Source organism: Dermochelys coriacea, chromosome 10 (genome assembly GCF_009764565.3).
Source record: "Dermochelys coriacea isolate rDerCor1 chromosome 10, rDerCor1.pri.v4, whole genome shotgun sequence".
NCBI lineage: Eukaryota > Metazoa > Chordata > Testudines > Dermochelyidae > Dermochelys > Dermochelys coriacea.
In genome coordinates this window covers 40,213,565-40,226,899 of record NC_050077.1, presented here as the reverse complement: position 1 = coordinate 40,226,899, position 13,335 = coordinate 40,213,565, and the positions used below count along the sequence as shown (strand labels likewise).

Here is a 13,335-nt window from a genome sequence, read left to right as displayed (position 1 = left end):
TTCCATTGATGAAGTGGCAAACCAATTAATAAACTTGCACTGCTCGTCTTGAGCAGTGCAAGATGGTATATTCCTGAGGTACAGTGCTGGGAACTGGAGGGATTTTGCTGGTGCCTTTCTCTGCAATTCATGAGTGGCTCTGGGAGCATTCATGCAATCTAGCTGGGTGTGGGGCTCCACATGTGATTGTGCTGAGTGATCACAGCGCCTGGAGGGGTTTGCTGCTTGTCATTAGCAAGGCATTGTAAAAGACAGACCAGGCTGGAGAGTTAAGGGGGCACAGCAGTCCCACAGTCCCAGGCTGCACCCAGGGATCCCATCACAGAGGGGATTTGTCTTTCTCCTCTGTGCAATGATCAATATCCCCAGTGTATGAAACAGAGAACAGAAGAGCTTGAGTCCTCACTCCCTTCACAATTAAATGGTTCTCCTGACAGACTCTTCACTTCTCCTGCATTCTCACACACGCACACATGCATGCACGCATGCATACACACATTCTCTCTCATTCTACATTGGTTCATTGCCTTGAAGAGCTCGTCTAGTTTCAGGGCAATGCTCAGGTCGTCGTTGAGACACGCAACCTCCCACTCATGTAGGCACTCAGAGGAGAAAGTTCACCTGAGAAGAAAGCCTGCAGGTCAGTTTCCGTCATCTCCAGAATCACATCAGGGTTGCGCTCAGGGTCCCCATGGCCAATCCGCCCACTGCCTGCAGGGTATGGATATATGGGGGGGGGATCAGTACCAGGGTTTCACATCTAACACCTTGGGGAAGCCAGAGACCCTTTGTGTTTGTTTTGTTTAATGAAGTGAATTTAGAACTGGTGAAAGGAACTCCTCCTTTCCTTAGAGGAGAGGAAAGTGATCAGGAACAGTCAGCATGGATTCACCAAGGGAAGGCCATGCCTGACTAATCTAATCGCCTTTTATGATGAGATTACTGGTTCTGTGGATGAAGGGAAAGCAGTGGATGTATTGTTTCTTGACTTTAGCAAAGCTTTTGACACGGTCTCCCACAGCATTCTTGTCAGCAAGTTAAGGAAGTATGGGCTGGATGAATGCACTATAAGGTGGGTAGAAAGCTGGCTAGATTGTCGGGCTCAACGGGTAGTGATCAATGGCTCCATGTCTAGTTGGCAGCCGGTGTCAAGTGGAGTGCCCCAGGGGTCGGTCCTGGGGCCCGTTTTGTTCAATATCTTCATAAATGATCTGGAGGATGGTGTGGATTGCACTCTCAGCAAATTTGCGGATGATACTAAACTGGGAGGAGTGGTAGATACGCTGGAGGGGAGGGATAGGATACAGAAGGACCTAGACAAATTGGAGGATTGGGCCAAAAGAAATCTAATGAGGTTCAATAAGGATAAGTGCAGGGTCCTGCACTTAGGATGGAAGAATCCAATGCACCGCTACAGACTAGGGACCGAATGGCTCGGCAGCAGTTCTGCGGAAAAGGACCTAGGGGTGACAGTGGACGAGAAGCTGGATATGAGTCAGCAGTGTGCCCTTGTTGCCAAGAAGGCCAATGGCATTTTGGGATGTATAAGTAGGGGCATAGCGAGCAGATCGAGGGACGTGATCGTTCCCCTCTATTCGACACTGGTGAGGCCTCATCTGGAGTACTGTGTCCAGTTTTGGGCCCCACACTACAGGAAGGATGTGGATAAATTGGAAAGAGTACAACGAAGGGCAACGAAAATGATTAGGGGTCTAGAGCACATGACTTATGAGGAGAGGCTGAGGGAGCTGGGATTGTTTAGTCTGCAGAAGAGAAGAATGAGGGGGGATTTGATAGCTGCTTTCAACTACCTGAAAGGGGGTTTCAAAGAGGATGGCTCTAGACTGTTCTCAATGGTAGCAGATGACAGAACGAGGAGTAATGGTCTCAAGTTGCAATGGGGGAGGTTTAGATTGGATATTAGGAAAAACTTTTTCACTAAGAGGGTGGTGAAACACTGGAATGCGTTACCTAGGGAGGTGGTAGAATCTCCTTCCTTAGAGGTTTTTAAGGTCAGGCTTGACAAAGCCCTGGCTGGGATGATTTAACTGGGACTTGGTCCTGCTTTGAGCAGGGGGTTGGACTAGATGACCTTCTGGGGTCCCTTCCAACCCTGATATTCTATGATTCTATGATTCTATGATTCTATGAAAGGAGACAATCCCCTCCCTCCAGCAGCAGGGCAAGCTTCTCCCTACAGTGCTCCAGCAGCATCCTAGATGGGAAGGGATGTCCTCCTCCATGCCCTCTCTGCTGAGGGCACCAACAAAGGTGCCAGTTAATGTCTAGGATGCTGGTAGGTTACTGAGCAACATGGCTGCCCATCAGCTAGGAAGTGGAGATCACCCAGACAATGTGCTTTAGGCCAAGCTGCAGCAATCCCACACCACAGTAATTGCTCATTATAAAGATGGGCAGAAGACATATTTCTGTTTGTAAAATTTTCCATCTAAATGTTTTTTTTGAAGGAATATTGAGTTTTTGCTCTCCACAGAGAACTGATTTTTTGTTGAACCACCAAGTACTCAAAAACTGGAATATTTTCAGCTGCAAAACCAAAATATTTCTATTTGGAAATGCTGCTGCAGTGCCTGATAGGAGTTGTAGTTCAGCTGCTTCATGCTCCTATTCTTCCTGTGCCAGCCAGGCTGGACTTCATCTCCCATGATACACCATGGCCATGCAAGTCAAGGTCATGGAACAGTGTGGTATCATGGGAAATGTAAAGCTATGTGCCATCCCTGTGCACCCTTTTGTGGCTGGATGTGTCACTACAGGTTAGCCCTACCTTATATTCCCCATTTGGTGTCAAAATGTTCCCCATAAAGGATCTGAACAAGTGCAAGGCAAAAAACAAGCTAATCAGAGTAAATTTGTCTCCTTTAATAAGCTCTCACCTCAGACCCTGGCTCACAACTCCTCAGCTAAAAGTCCTCACAGCAAGGTGTCAGGACCAGGCACCTCCTACTGGGCCTGAGTACTCTCCAGGCTGATAGATGGGTTCTGCTAGGGATGCCTGAAGAGAGTCAGTGGGCTTGTTTTTAAGCTCAGCAGCAGGTTGCTGGCTGCTCAATGCTGGGCCCGCAAATGTGATGGTTTGTGCTCCAGCCCATGTCCCCTTCCTGGCTCGGGCTGTGACCTTTTGCCCCCTCAGCCCAATTGTAACCACTGAGCTGGACTGCCAGTGCCCAGGCCCCTGACACAAAGTCTCTGAGCCTGGTCAGGTTCATCTTCTGGAGCCCAGGAGAGAGAGATATCACCACTCCTTGCAACCTGGATTCCTTCTAGTCCCATCTCCTGCTCAGTGACCGGTTTCTGTTTAGACAGCAGAGCAGGGAGCCTCCTGGATTATACCCCAGCTGTTCTGGTTGTGAGTTCTGGCTGACCCATGGGGTGCTACACGCCTTAGTAGAGAACGAATCCTACCAGGAGCTTTTGTTAGAGAGGGGACTGGGGTTGGTGATATCACCTCCCCGCCAAACTACAACTCCCAAGTAGCACCATTTCAGAACCAAAATATTTCAATTATTCACTGAAAAAGTTGAATTTTTCCATGGAATTCCCCCCACCCCGCATTTTCCAACCAACTCTACTAATGAGTTCAGCTCTGTGTGTGGGGAATAAAGAGCATGCACATGCCTGCACCCACACACAATCACAGCTCAAAGTCCTCACCCACCAAAGTGCCTCCCAAACACAGGGAGAATAAATGGCAGTGACCTGCAGTGAGATCTATGAAGTAGGTTCTCCGCGCACCACTCGGAAGTATGATGTTGAGCTGGTAGGAAGCTCCGACTGGCCCAACCAAGAACTCAGACAAGAACAGCTCCAGAGATGACAGCAACTCCTCAGGGCTAGGTTTCCTCCTGCTGCTGCTACCACTGGTGGTGGTGATGGTAGGAGCTGGTGGTTCTGCCTCATTCACTGTCACCACGCTGTCTGCTGGGGACAAAGGTGTCAAGATGGGTTCGGGGGCGCCAGGCTGATTGAGATGAAGTTAGCTGTCAGCGCAGGAGTGGCAGGGAACCACAAGCCACTGTCCAGTAAAGCTCTGATGAGTGGTCAGAAAGGAGTCCCCTAGTCCTTCCTGTCCATCCATCCTCTATCAGCCACATGTATAGCACACGAACCCGCATCATATCTGGGTATTATATTAACGCACTAAAACATAAAAATAGATAAAAGAGGTATTGTGAGTCCTGTTCTGAGAGTTAGGATGATCCAGTGGTTAGGGTACTAGTCTGGGACTTAGGAGACCCAGCTTCAATCCCCTGCTTTGCCACAAGTTTCCTGTGTGAGTTTGGGCAAGTCCCTTAACCTGTCTGTGCCTCTATATACTGGAGATAATAGCACTGCCCTACCTCTCAGGGGGCTGTGCGACTAAATACAATAGATTGTGAGGTGCCCATATACTAGGGCAAGGGTCTGAGAAGGTACCTAAATATACAGTCCTTATTTAATCTCTTCTTCCTGTCCTGGTGACCGTGATAGAGACATTTGGCAACACTCACTGCACACCAGCATCTGAGATACCAATTATCTCCCTCCTCTCACAATGGGAGGTTGCCACGACTCTCAGCTGCTGCTCTATGGTCACTTCTGGCAAAACTTTGCCACCAGAGACATGGTCTGTCCCACTTGGGATCTGAGAGACAGATTCATCCATTGATGCCTATAGACATCCTGGCTGTTTAAAAGCCAAGCAAAGACTTCTTGTTTTGTCCCCCTGAGGATAAAAGCAGAGCACATAGCAGGCGTAGTGAGGGAGGTGTGGCCGGGCTGATTACTTGTCTCAGGACTAGCTGCTGCTGCCACTGCCATGCTGTTGCTAAAGAAGTGAGTAGCCAGCTGCTGAATGGTGTTATGTAGTCCTTCAAACCCAAGGATCTGGAGTGTCATGGTCAGAGGTCCAGACAGACTCTCTTGGGAGGGTTGCAGCACTGCCTCCAAAATCAGCTCAACCCGATCCACTTCCAGGCCTCAGGACTTGGGTCATGTCGTTGATTTCAAGCTAAAAGGCAATTGGCAAAGCAAAAACCAAAAACATCCCAGTCAGATCTGGGTAAGTGCAAAGCAACAGACTATAATGGAGCATGGAAAAGACCCCTCCACTCTGAGCTCTGGCTGAGCAGGCTGAATGGAAAGAGAGAGGCCCCCAGTGCATGCTCCATTCCCTCCTTGTAGTCCTGAGGTTGTCCTCTGTGTATCCGCCTTATCCCCCTTACACCTGCAAGCCCCTCGCTTGGTTCCCCCTAACGCATTCTGCCTACCTTTCCCCTGTGCAGGTGTAAGGACCCCAGACTGCCCCATAGGGGCTGCATCTCCACCCTATCCTCCTGCACACCCCAACACACCTCTGGCTCTGAGACACAGTGAAACCTTGAGAATCCACATAGTCGCTTGGAGGCAGATTCAGGGTGAAGCAGCTATAGTTTCCCTCCTTGGTCGTTATTTCCGTGTGTTACATAGCTAGAGAATTAGGGATCCAGGTCCTTGTTTCAGATGAAAGGTTTCCTGCAGCTGGTGAAGCACAGTCTGCAATGGGGTGCTGCACTGTCCATGTCACAGCGCAGGAGCAGGGCCCAAGGTCACAAGCAAACTCTCACCAGGAGCTGGTCCCCAATCCGCAGCTTCTCTGTCTGGATCTCCCTCAGGTTCTTCTTTAGCAGGGTCTTGTTCATGGCATTTTGGGCCATCATTCAAGTGGCTGCATTCAGATCCTTCACCATCATGACAGACAGCACAGGATCCCACACCCGGAACTGGATATCAGCCCCCATGGAAATCACGGCTCCATCGTTGGAGGTCAGCTGTGAACAGAAGCTTTAGCAAGGAGGGCCCAGATCCTCCAAGCTATTGATTCAATGGAAGTTAGGTGCCCACATACCTTGGAAGATCTGGACTGCTATCCCCCAAACTCTAATTCCTGACCAGTGAGACTTCCCCCATTCATTTAAACAGGCAAAACAAAATGTAGGAAAACCCCACAAAACCCCCACAAACCTTCCTCCACAAATCTCAAACCAAACCTTATTTATAGAGTTACAAAAACCCAAACAAGTTAACTCCTTCTCCTTCATCTTATGTATCATGGCTAGGGCTCTACAAAATTCACAGCCATGAGAGACACGTCACAGACCATGAAATCTGATCTCACGCTGTGAAGTCTGGTCTTTTGTGTGTTTTTATCCTATATTTTACAGATTTCAAGGGGAGACCAGCGTTTCTTAAATTGGGGGGTCCTGATACAAAATGGAGTTGCAGGGGGGTTACAAGGTTATTTTAGGGGGGTCCCGGTATTACCACCCTTACTTCTGCACTGCCTTCAGAGCTGGGCAGAAGGAGAGCTGCAGCTGTTGGCCAGGTGCCCAGCTCTGAAGGCAGTGCCCGGCGAGCAGAAGCACAGAAGTAAGGATGGCAATACCATACCATGCCATCCTTACTTCTGTGCTGCTGCCTGCAGAGCTGGGCGGCCGGAGAATGGCCGCTGTTGACTGAGGGACCAGCTCTGCAGGCAGCAGCGCAGAAGTAAGGGTGGCAATACCATACCATGCCAACATTACTTCTGCACTGCTGCTGGCGACAGCTCTGCCTTCAGAGCTGGGCTTCCAGCCAGCAGCCACCACTCTCCAGCTGCCCAGCTCTGAAGGCAGCACCATCACCAGCAGTACCATAGAAGTAAGGGTAGCAGTACTGCAAGCCCCCCTACAATAATCTTCTGATCTCTTCCCTGCCTCCCCTCCCCCGCACTCAAAACTCCTTTTTGGGTCAGGACTCCTACAATTATAACACCGAGAAATTTCAGATTTAAATAGCTGAAATCATGAAATTTATGATTTTTAAAATCCTACAACTGTGAAATTGACCAGAATGGACCGTGAATTTGGTAGGGCCCTACTGATGGCACTTCTTGGTCCTTCTGGAACCAGATGCCAGTGCAACCAAGAGACTGTGCTAAGGGCTCCTTTTGTGTAGTTTCCCGAGGCAGACACTGGAAGTGCTCAAGATTTCACCAGGCAACCTGTCAGTGTGAGCCTTCTGGATGAATTTTGCTGTCTTGGCTGAGTATGTGAATCAACTTTAAGGTGCTTGTCCAGACCCGCACTCTACACCGACACAGTGTCACCCAGCACCAATGAGGGGGGCAAGTTCTACCTCTCCCTCACCCTGTGTCTGTCTTGTCTATCCAGATTGTAAGATCGCACATGCAGGGGCCATCTAGTGGTTGTCCTGTTCTTGTACAATGGGGCCCCATTCTTGGCTGGCCCTTAGGCACTGTCATAAAGAACATGATTATTATTATTGATGTAAGCAGGGTCTAAATGAATTCTTCCCTGATAGCTAGCTGGGAGGGGGAGAGACTTTAGGTGTGTTCATGTAAATACAGTTTGCTCCTGCTCTGCTTAGATATTCAGCAGATAGAGTAGTGTGTTGCTCAGAGTAATCAACTTTGGCTGGTGTTGGGTTACAAATCATTTTAGTACTGAATGCAGGGGTAGTGAAATGCTGTTACCAATGTTGTCATTATTGTATGAATAAAGGGGAGCAGAACTGTGCTTAACCTGTCCCAAATGAGGGGGTCACCCTCAGCTGAAAGGACCTTGTTAAGCCAGGGCTTGAATGCCAGAGCCCTGTGACAGTAAGAGGAGTGGGGACAGGTGTCCTAGCCAGGAGGTGTGGACCCTCCCCAAGAGTTCTCCCCAGACTGGTTTAATCTGTTCTTCTGCACTGTTAAAAGAAAGAGCTAAATAGGCTTCATTAGGAGCCTCTTTGTTATTTTAAAGGCTCAATCAGAGCTGAAATCAGTTATGGTGGGACTGTGTTCAGCACAGAGCTGAAAATTACTAAGAGACTGATGTGCAGAGGTCACAGTAGAGAAGCAGGTGGCAACAGAAGACAAGTGGCTGGTGAGGCAGTGACCAGAACAAGTGGCTGGTGGGACAGCCAGTGGAGAGGAACCATAGCTGGTGGGGTGGCCAGCCAAAGCAAGTGCTCAGATGGTGGAGCAAACATGATGCTTTCTTCCCCAGGTGGGAGGTGAACTCAGACAGATGCACCTCTGAACTCTGGGTCTTCTCTGACCAAGGACAGGTACTGTGAGTGGGGTACGGTGAGGGAGCTGAGAGGGGCACAGAAAAGGAACTTTTGGTTGTAGAACTCAAGAACATGAGGCGGAAGGCACTGCCCCACGCACACTGGGGTGAGTGTCCTGCTCACAGTTTTATGATTATGAATCCCGCTTGTACCATTTTCCCTAATTAATGTCAGGTGACTTCCCTCCTTTCATTAACACTCAAACTCTGTGCTTGTGAGTGGGGAAGTATTGCCTCCCAGGTGCGCCCAGGGGTGGTGTGTAATTTTCCCAGATTATGGGGTGGGAACTCAAGCCAGTTCTATATTGCATCGATGGAAAGGAAACCCTAGATATTGAACCTGGCTCTGGTTGCTGCTGGCTCCATGTGGCAGAAGGGTTACTTTAACAACATCATCTCAATTTCAGATCTCACAGCTTTGCAACTAATATTTTTTGTCAATGAGACATTGACATTTTTTGTCAATGAGACATCTGTCTACATTTGTCTTTTATCCATGGCTCAACCCCCCCCCCAACCCCACCGCCCAAGGTTGGACTGGTCTAAATCACAGCCAAGTTCTATAAGAGTAGTGATTGTGGGTGCCTACGTGGAAATACCTGAAAAGGACCTGATTTTCACAGGTGGATGCTCAGCACTTTTGGAAAAGCAGGTGTCACTTACCCACAAATTCAGGCACCAGAACCACTGGTGGCTTTTGAAAATCTTGGCTCAGCATACCCCATCAAAGGCTGTGCGGAAGGAAAACCCTGGCCTGTGATCTCATGATATTTGGCCTCAGTTCATCTAAAAGGTTTGTGAATCTGAACTACAGTTTTGCAACAGGAATGAAAGCCCAAAGCATGCAAGATTCAGCATGTGGCTTTCATTAGGAAGGTTTGCAAAGGTCTCTACCCTGATCTATTCAAGAGGGTTGCAATGGATGACGAGGCTCATCAGAGAAGCTGCCACATCGCATAGCAAATCCTCCGCCGTAGAAATGGGTGTAGCTCACCTTACCTGGTGGCACATTAAAGACTCTTGTCCTCAAGTCTACTCGTTGCCAGTGATCTATGAACGGCAACAGCAGGACCATTCCTGGCCCCTGGGGGGCTCGGATCCGGCCCAAGCGGAATACAATCATTCGCTCATAGGCAGGGACTATCTGGAAAGGAAACATTTAAACCAAATAAACAGGAGGAAAAATACACATTGGGCACTTTAAAAAAAAGTCTTTTCTCTGTCTCTACAATGCCTGGGCTTAATGCACAGTGCTCCCTCTAGTGGTTGGCTCTGGCAAACATAAGAGCCCCACACAGCTAATGGAGCTCATCCTTTTGCACCAACAGTAAGGGTTTGTGCTTCTGCTGTGGAGCTCATGGGTTCAGTCCCCAAGGACAACCATGGGCTCTGCTGCATCTGGCCATGATTCATTATATTCATATCAACTGGGAGAAAATGAAAAACTACAGAGATATCTGAAAGTCATTTGGCTCCACCTGCGAGGTATACCCTTCTCTGGCAGGTGACACCAGATGTTTGGTTGTAAACTCAATACTCAGTACGCTGAGCAGAATCCGATGGCCAGATGATGCACATTATAGGCAAGCTGAGCTCCTCCAACTGCCCCTGGAGTCAACAGGAGTCAAGGGTACATGGCACCTCTCATGGGGCTGTAGCACATGACTTATGAGGAGAGGCTGAGGGAACTGGGATTGTTTAGTCTGCAGAAGAGAAGAATGAGGGGGGATTTGATAGCTGCTTTCAACTACCTGAAAGGGGGTTCCAAAGAGGATGGATCTAGACTGTTCTCAGTGGTAGCATATAACAGAACAAGAAGTAATGGTCTCAAGTTGCAGTGGGGGAGGTTAGGTTGAATGTTAGGAAAAACTTTTTCACTAAAAGGGTGGTGAAGCACTGGAATGGGTTACCTAGGGAGGTGGTGGAATCTCCTTCCTTAGAGGTTTTCAAGGTCAGGCTCGACAAAGCCCTAGCTGAGATAATTTATTTGGGGATTGGTCCTGCTTTGAGCAGGGGGTTGGACTAGATGACCTCCTGAGGTCCCATCCAACCCTGATATTCTATGATTCTATGACCAGGGGATCCCCAACTTTGAGATGCCACAGGCTGCACTGGCAACTTGCCAGTAACCTGCAGCTGCATTTACCTTAAATATACATTTACACAAATTTTAATAGTAGAAAATAAGACACTCTGCTCTTCCAGTCCCCCAGGAGAGACTCTTGCACTCACACCTGGACCATTGCACCAGTGGCAGCCTTTGCGCTACAGAAACTACTGATGTGACACTCGCTATGGACTATCTGGTGGGTTGGCTCTAGTCTGGAGAGCTGGGTCTCACTGGCAGCACAAAGGGGATGGCCTGAGGTGAAGATAATGCTGCCACTCCCGTCAGTTGGCTTTTATGCCATAGGTGCCCACTGGAGAGGCGGCAGCAGGACGCAATGCAGCTACTTAAGGACACTCCAAGCAGCAAAAAGGGCATCATTGCCTTTCCCCAGACTCTCCCCGTCCCACCAGCACCTGTATTTAGGGGTAAGGACCAGGCATTATTTCCCACTTACTTTCAAGACAAACCATGCGGAGATGGGGAAGGTGATGACCATCAGTAGGAAGGCCAAAAACGTTACAATCCCATGGCAAATCCATGACAGCCAGCCCTAGGAGGAACCTGTAGGAGAGAAAGAGAGGGTCAGGGAATGAATTTGGAGAGAGCAGTAGCTCCCCCAATCCCTCAGCACCACCCATAGCTTGGTCTCAGGCCTATGGCCTTTCCCTTGTTTCAAGGCACACCTGCAGCAAACCACAGAAAGCAATGCTGGGATCTCGTAGGCAATTCATGGATACACCCAACGACTGTAGTCACAGATCTGTACCCCGGTGTCCTTCAGCAGCATTGCCCTTGAGGGGCACGCCATAAGCTGCAAGCCGCCCAGAGACAGAAGGGGCTGCCTCAACCTCATTCTGCTCTGTTACACCAGCCTCAATCCACTGAAGTTAGTGCAGCGACTCCAGATTGACACCAGCACAACACAGAACAGCATTTGTCCTGGGGTCTCTTGCTCCTGATCAGTGAATGTCCATACACCTACAGCATTCACGGAGGGCCACAGGAGATGATCCCCAGCCTGGACTCCCCCAGCCTGCCTCCATCTTGGACTCTTCAAACCCCTGAATCCCCAAATGACACATCCATAGGGCCTTATTCTGCTCTGCCCAGCGCAAGCCAGGAGTAACGCCAGGGCAGCCGTGGAACTGCACCCTGCGTAAGGCTGGTGTGAGGGAGAGGCCAGTGTTTGTAGGGGCTATAACCACCAAGGTGAATGGTGATGCGTGGGCCAGCAGAGAAGGAAACCTTGCTCCCCTGCCCTGTACTCACCTTTCGTATGCGGGATCTGGCCCCATGGATCTTGCATATGCCCAAAGGAAAATAAGCTCTTCTGAGATCCATAGAATCCAATGCTGGATTGCTGGAAATGGTCAAAGTCCCCCAGTGGAAGAGCTTGATATCCCAACCTGCTGAACATGATCCAGTTTACCTCCTAAGCCTTTGTAATAATCTCTCCACTCCTTCCCACTGCACATCCTGCTGGTAAAATGGCTGGTGGGAGTCCCCAGGGCAGCATTCAGTTGCTTGTGCCTCAGACTGAACAAACAATTAGCCCACTCCCCACAAACACTGCCATACAGTCCTGCTTGATTCTTTGAATCTTGCAATTGAGTGCCATTCTTACCTGCAGGTTAATGTAAAAATTCCTGCACACCCAAGGTGTTTAGCGGCAGGGGAAAAAAGATACCAAGAACACTTCAAGATGTTGAATAAAAAAGAAACAAGTATTTACAAGCGACTCTGAATCTGAGAAATCCAGCTTCTTCAGGGGGCCTTTGCAGGCTGGAGGGGTAACAGAATACAGTCTATGCTTGCTTGCTTTCTAAACTCAGACACAGCTTTTGTACCTAGCCAGCAGGGCTTCTGGATGATTTCAAAGCCCCATCAGCACCATAAATAAAGACAAAACAGTCCTGACAGTTCCTGACAGTCAAATGCCAAACAGCAGCACCGAAGATTTTCAATACCAGGCCAAGGGCAATTCTTAAGCCTTAGATTAGAAATCATTGCTAATCCAAGGTGAGCCGTCACAGAGCAACATTAAGGGCTCGCTCCCTACCACTCTGATCCAATCCCCTCCCCTCCCCTGGATGCTAGGAGAAAATCCTTCCCAGGCTGGAGCAAGGAGTGTCTCCATCTGCTTTGTGTCTCCTCCGCAACCCCAGCAGATCCCTTTCTAGCCCTTGCCAGTGGATCTGGTGTGTCTCCTTCCAGGCAGGGATGCTGGCGCAGTAGCACTTCCTGGTATTCTACGTCATGTGGGCACTGAGAACAGTACTGCCTGCAGAGCAGGGGAAGAGGAAGGTTTTCTTCCTAATGAGATTTGCTTCATCAGCTGCAGAACAGCTCCATCCGCCTTGGGGAGGATTCCCTTCGATCTCCCCAGAGGCAGCAGCAGGATGGCATCTCTCCAGGAGCTCCCCTCTCGCTGTGCTGCAGGGATCCCTTCCGAAGGCTGGCACTGACCAGCAGGGATGGGGATTGGGAGGAAAGCCCTTGGGAGGGAGATTTCCCTTTGGGGTGATCATTGTCACCAAATCTAATGAGAATGCCGGTGAGGGGATCCCCAAGGGCAGCCCCTGGGGGAGTGGGGTAAGTAGCATCCACTAGGAGCCCAGCACAAAGGATTTAGGCTGTAAGTGGGGAAGGTTTTTCTCAGTTGCCAAATCATCCCCCAGGGTCACCCATGCCCCCCCGACCACGGCTGACCCTCCACCCATCTCCAGTTTCCTGAAACGGCCCTATGGGGAGAGACTCCAGCCCCAGGTTCTCAGGGCAGCACTGGTTTGAGGCAGCAGCCACTCCTCAGCTGTCACTCTCTGCTTTTCCATGGGGTGGGGAGGCTGGGGGGGAGCTGTGCCATGGGAGAGAATCAGGGAGTTTCTGTAGCATGGAGGGAGGGGAGGGATTGCACTGTCAGAGGGTCCTAACTGGACGGTCAGGTGGAGGCTGGCTCTGACTCTGGGATCAATACAAACCTATCAGTCAAAGGACTCACCCACCCCCAGCCTGAACCCCATTGCTGAGAAGGGGTTAAATCTCATGGAAACAAGGCCAACACCTGCCCAATAGGATCCCCAACCTGCTGCTTGTCATGGCTTCGTTCTGCTGGGGTGCTGCCCCCAAGGCTCC

At 49.8% G+C, this 13,335-nt stretch overlaps 1 protein-coding gene across 1 annotated transcript; it reads right to left on the bottom strand.

Annotated features, from left to right (window-relative positions):
• Positions 1–201: 201 nt before the first annotated feature.
• STOML1 (stomatin like 1) lies at positions 202–12,818 on the bottom strand. The gene is given in 9 exon segments (XM_038418492.1): positions 202–572; positions 575–711; positions 3,721–3,982; positions 4,819–4,989; positions 4,991–5,011; positions 5,607–5,810; positions 9,088–9,237; positions 10,658–10,764; positions 11,473–12,818. Coding segments are annotated over 9 exon segments (1,416 nt in total). The 5' UTR covers positions 11,621–12,818; the 3' UTR covers positions 202–356.
• Positions 12,819–13,335: the final 517 nt, after the last annotated feature.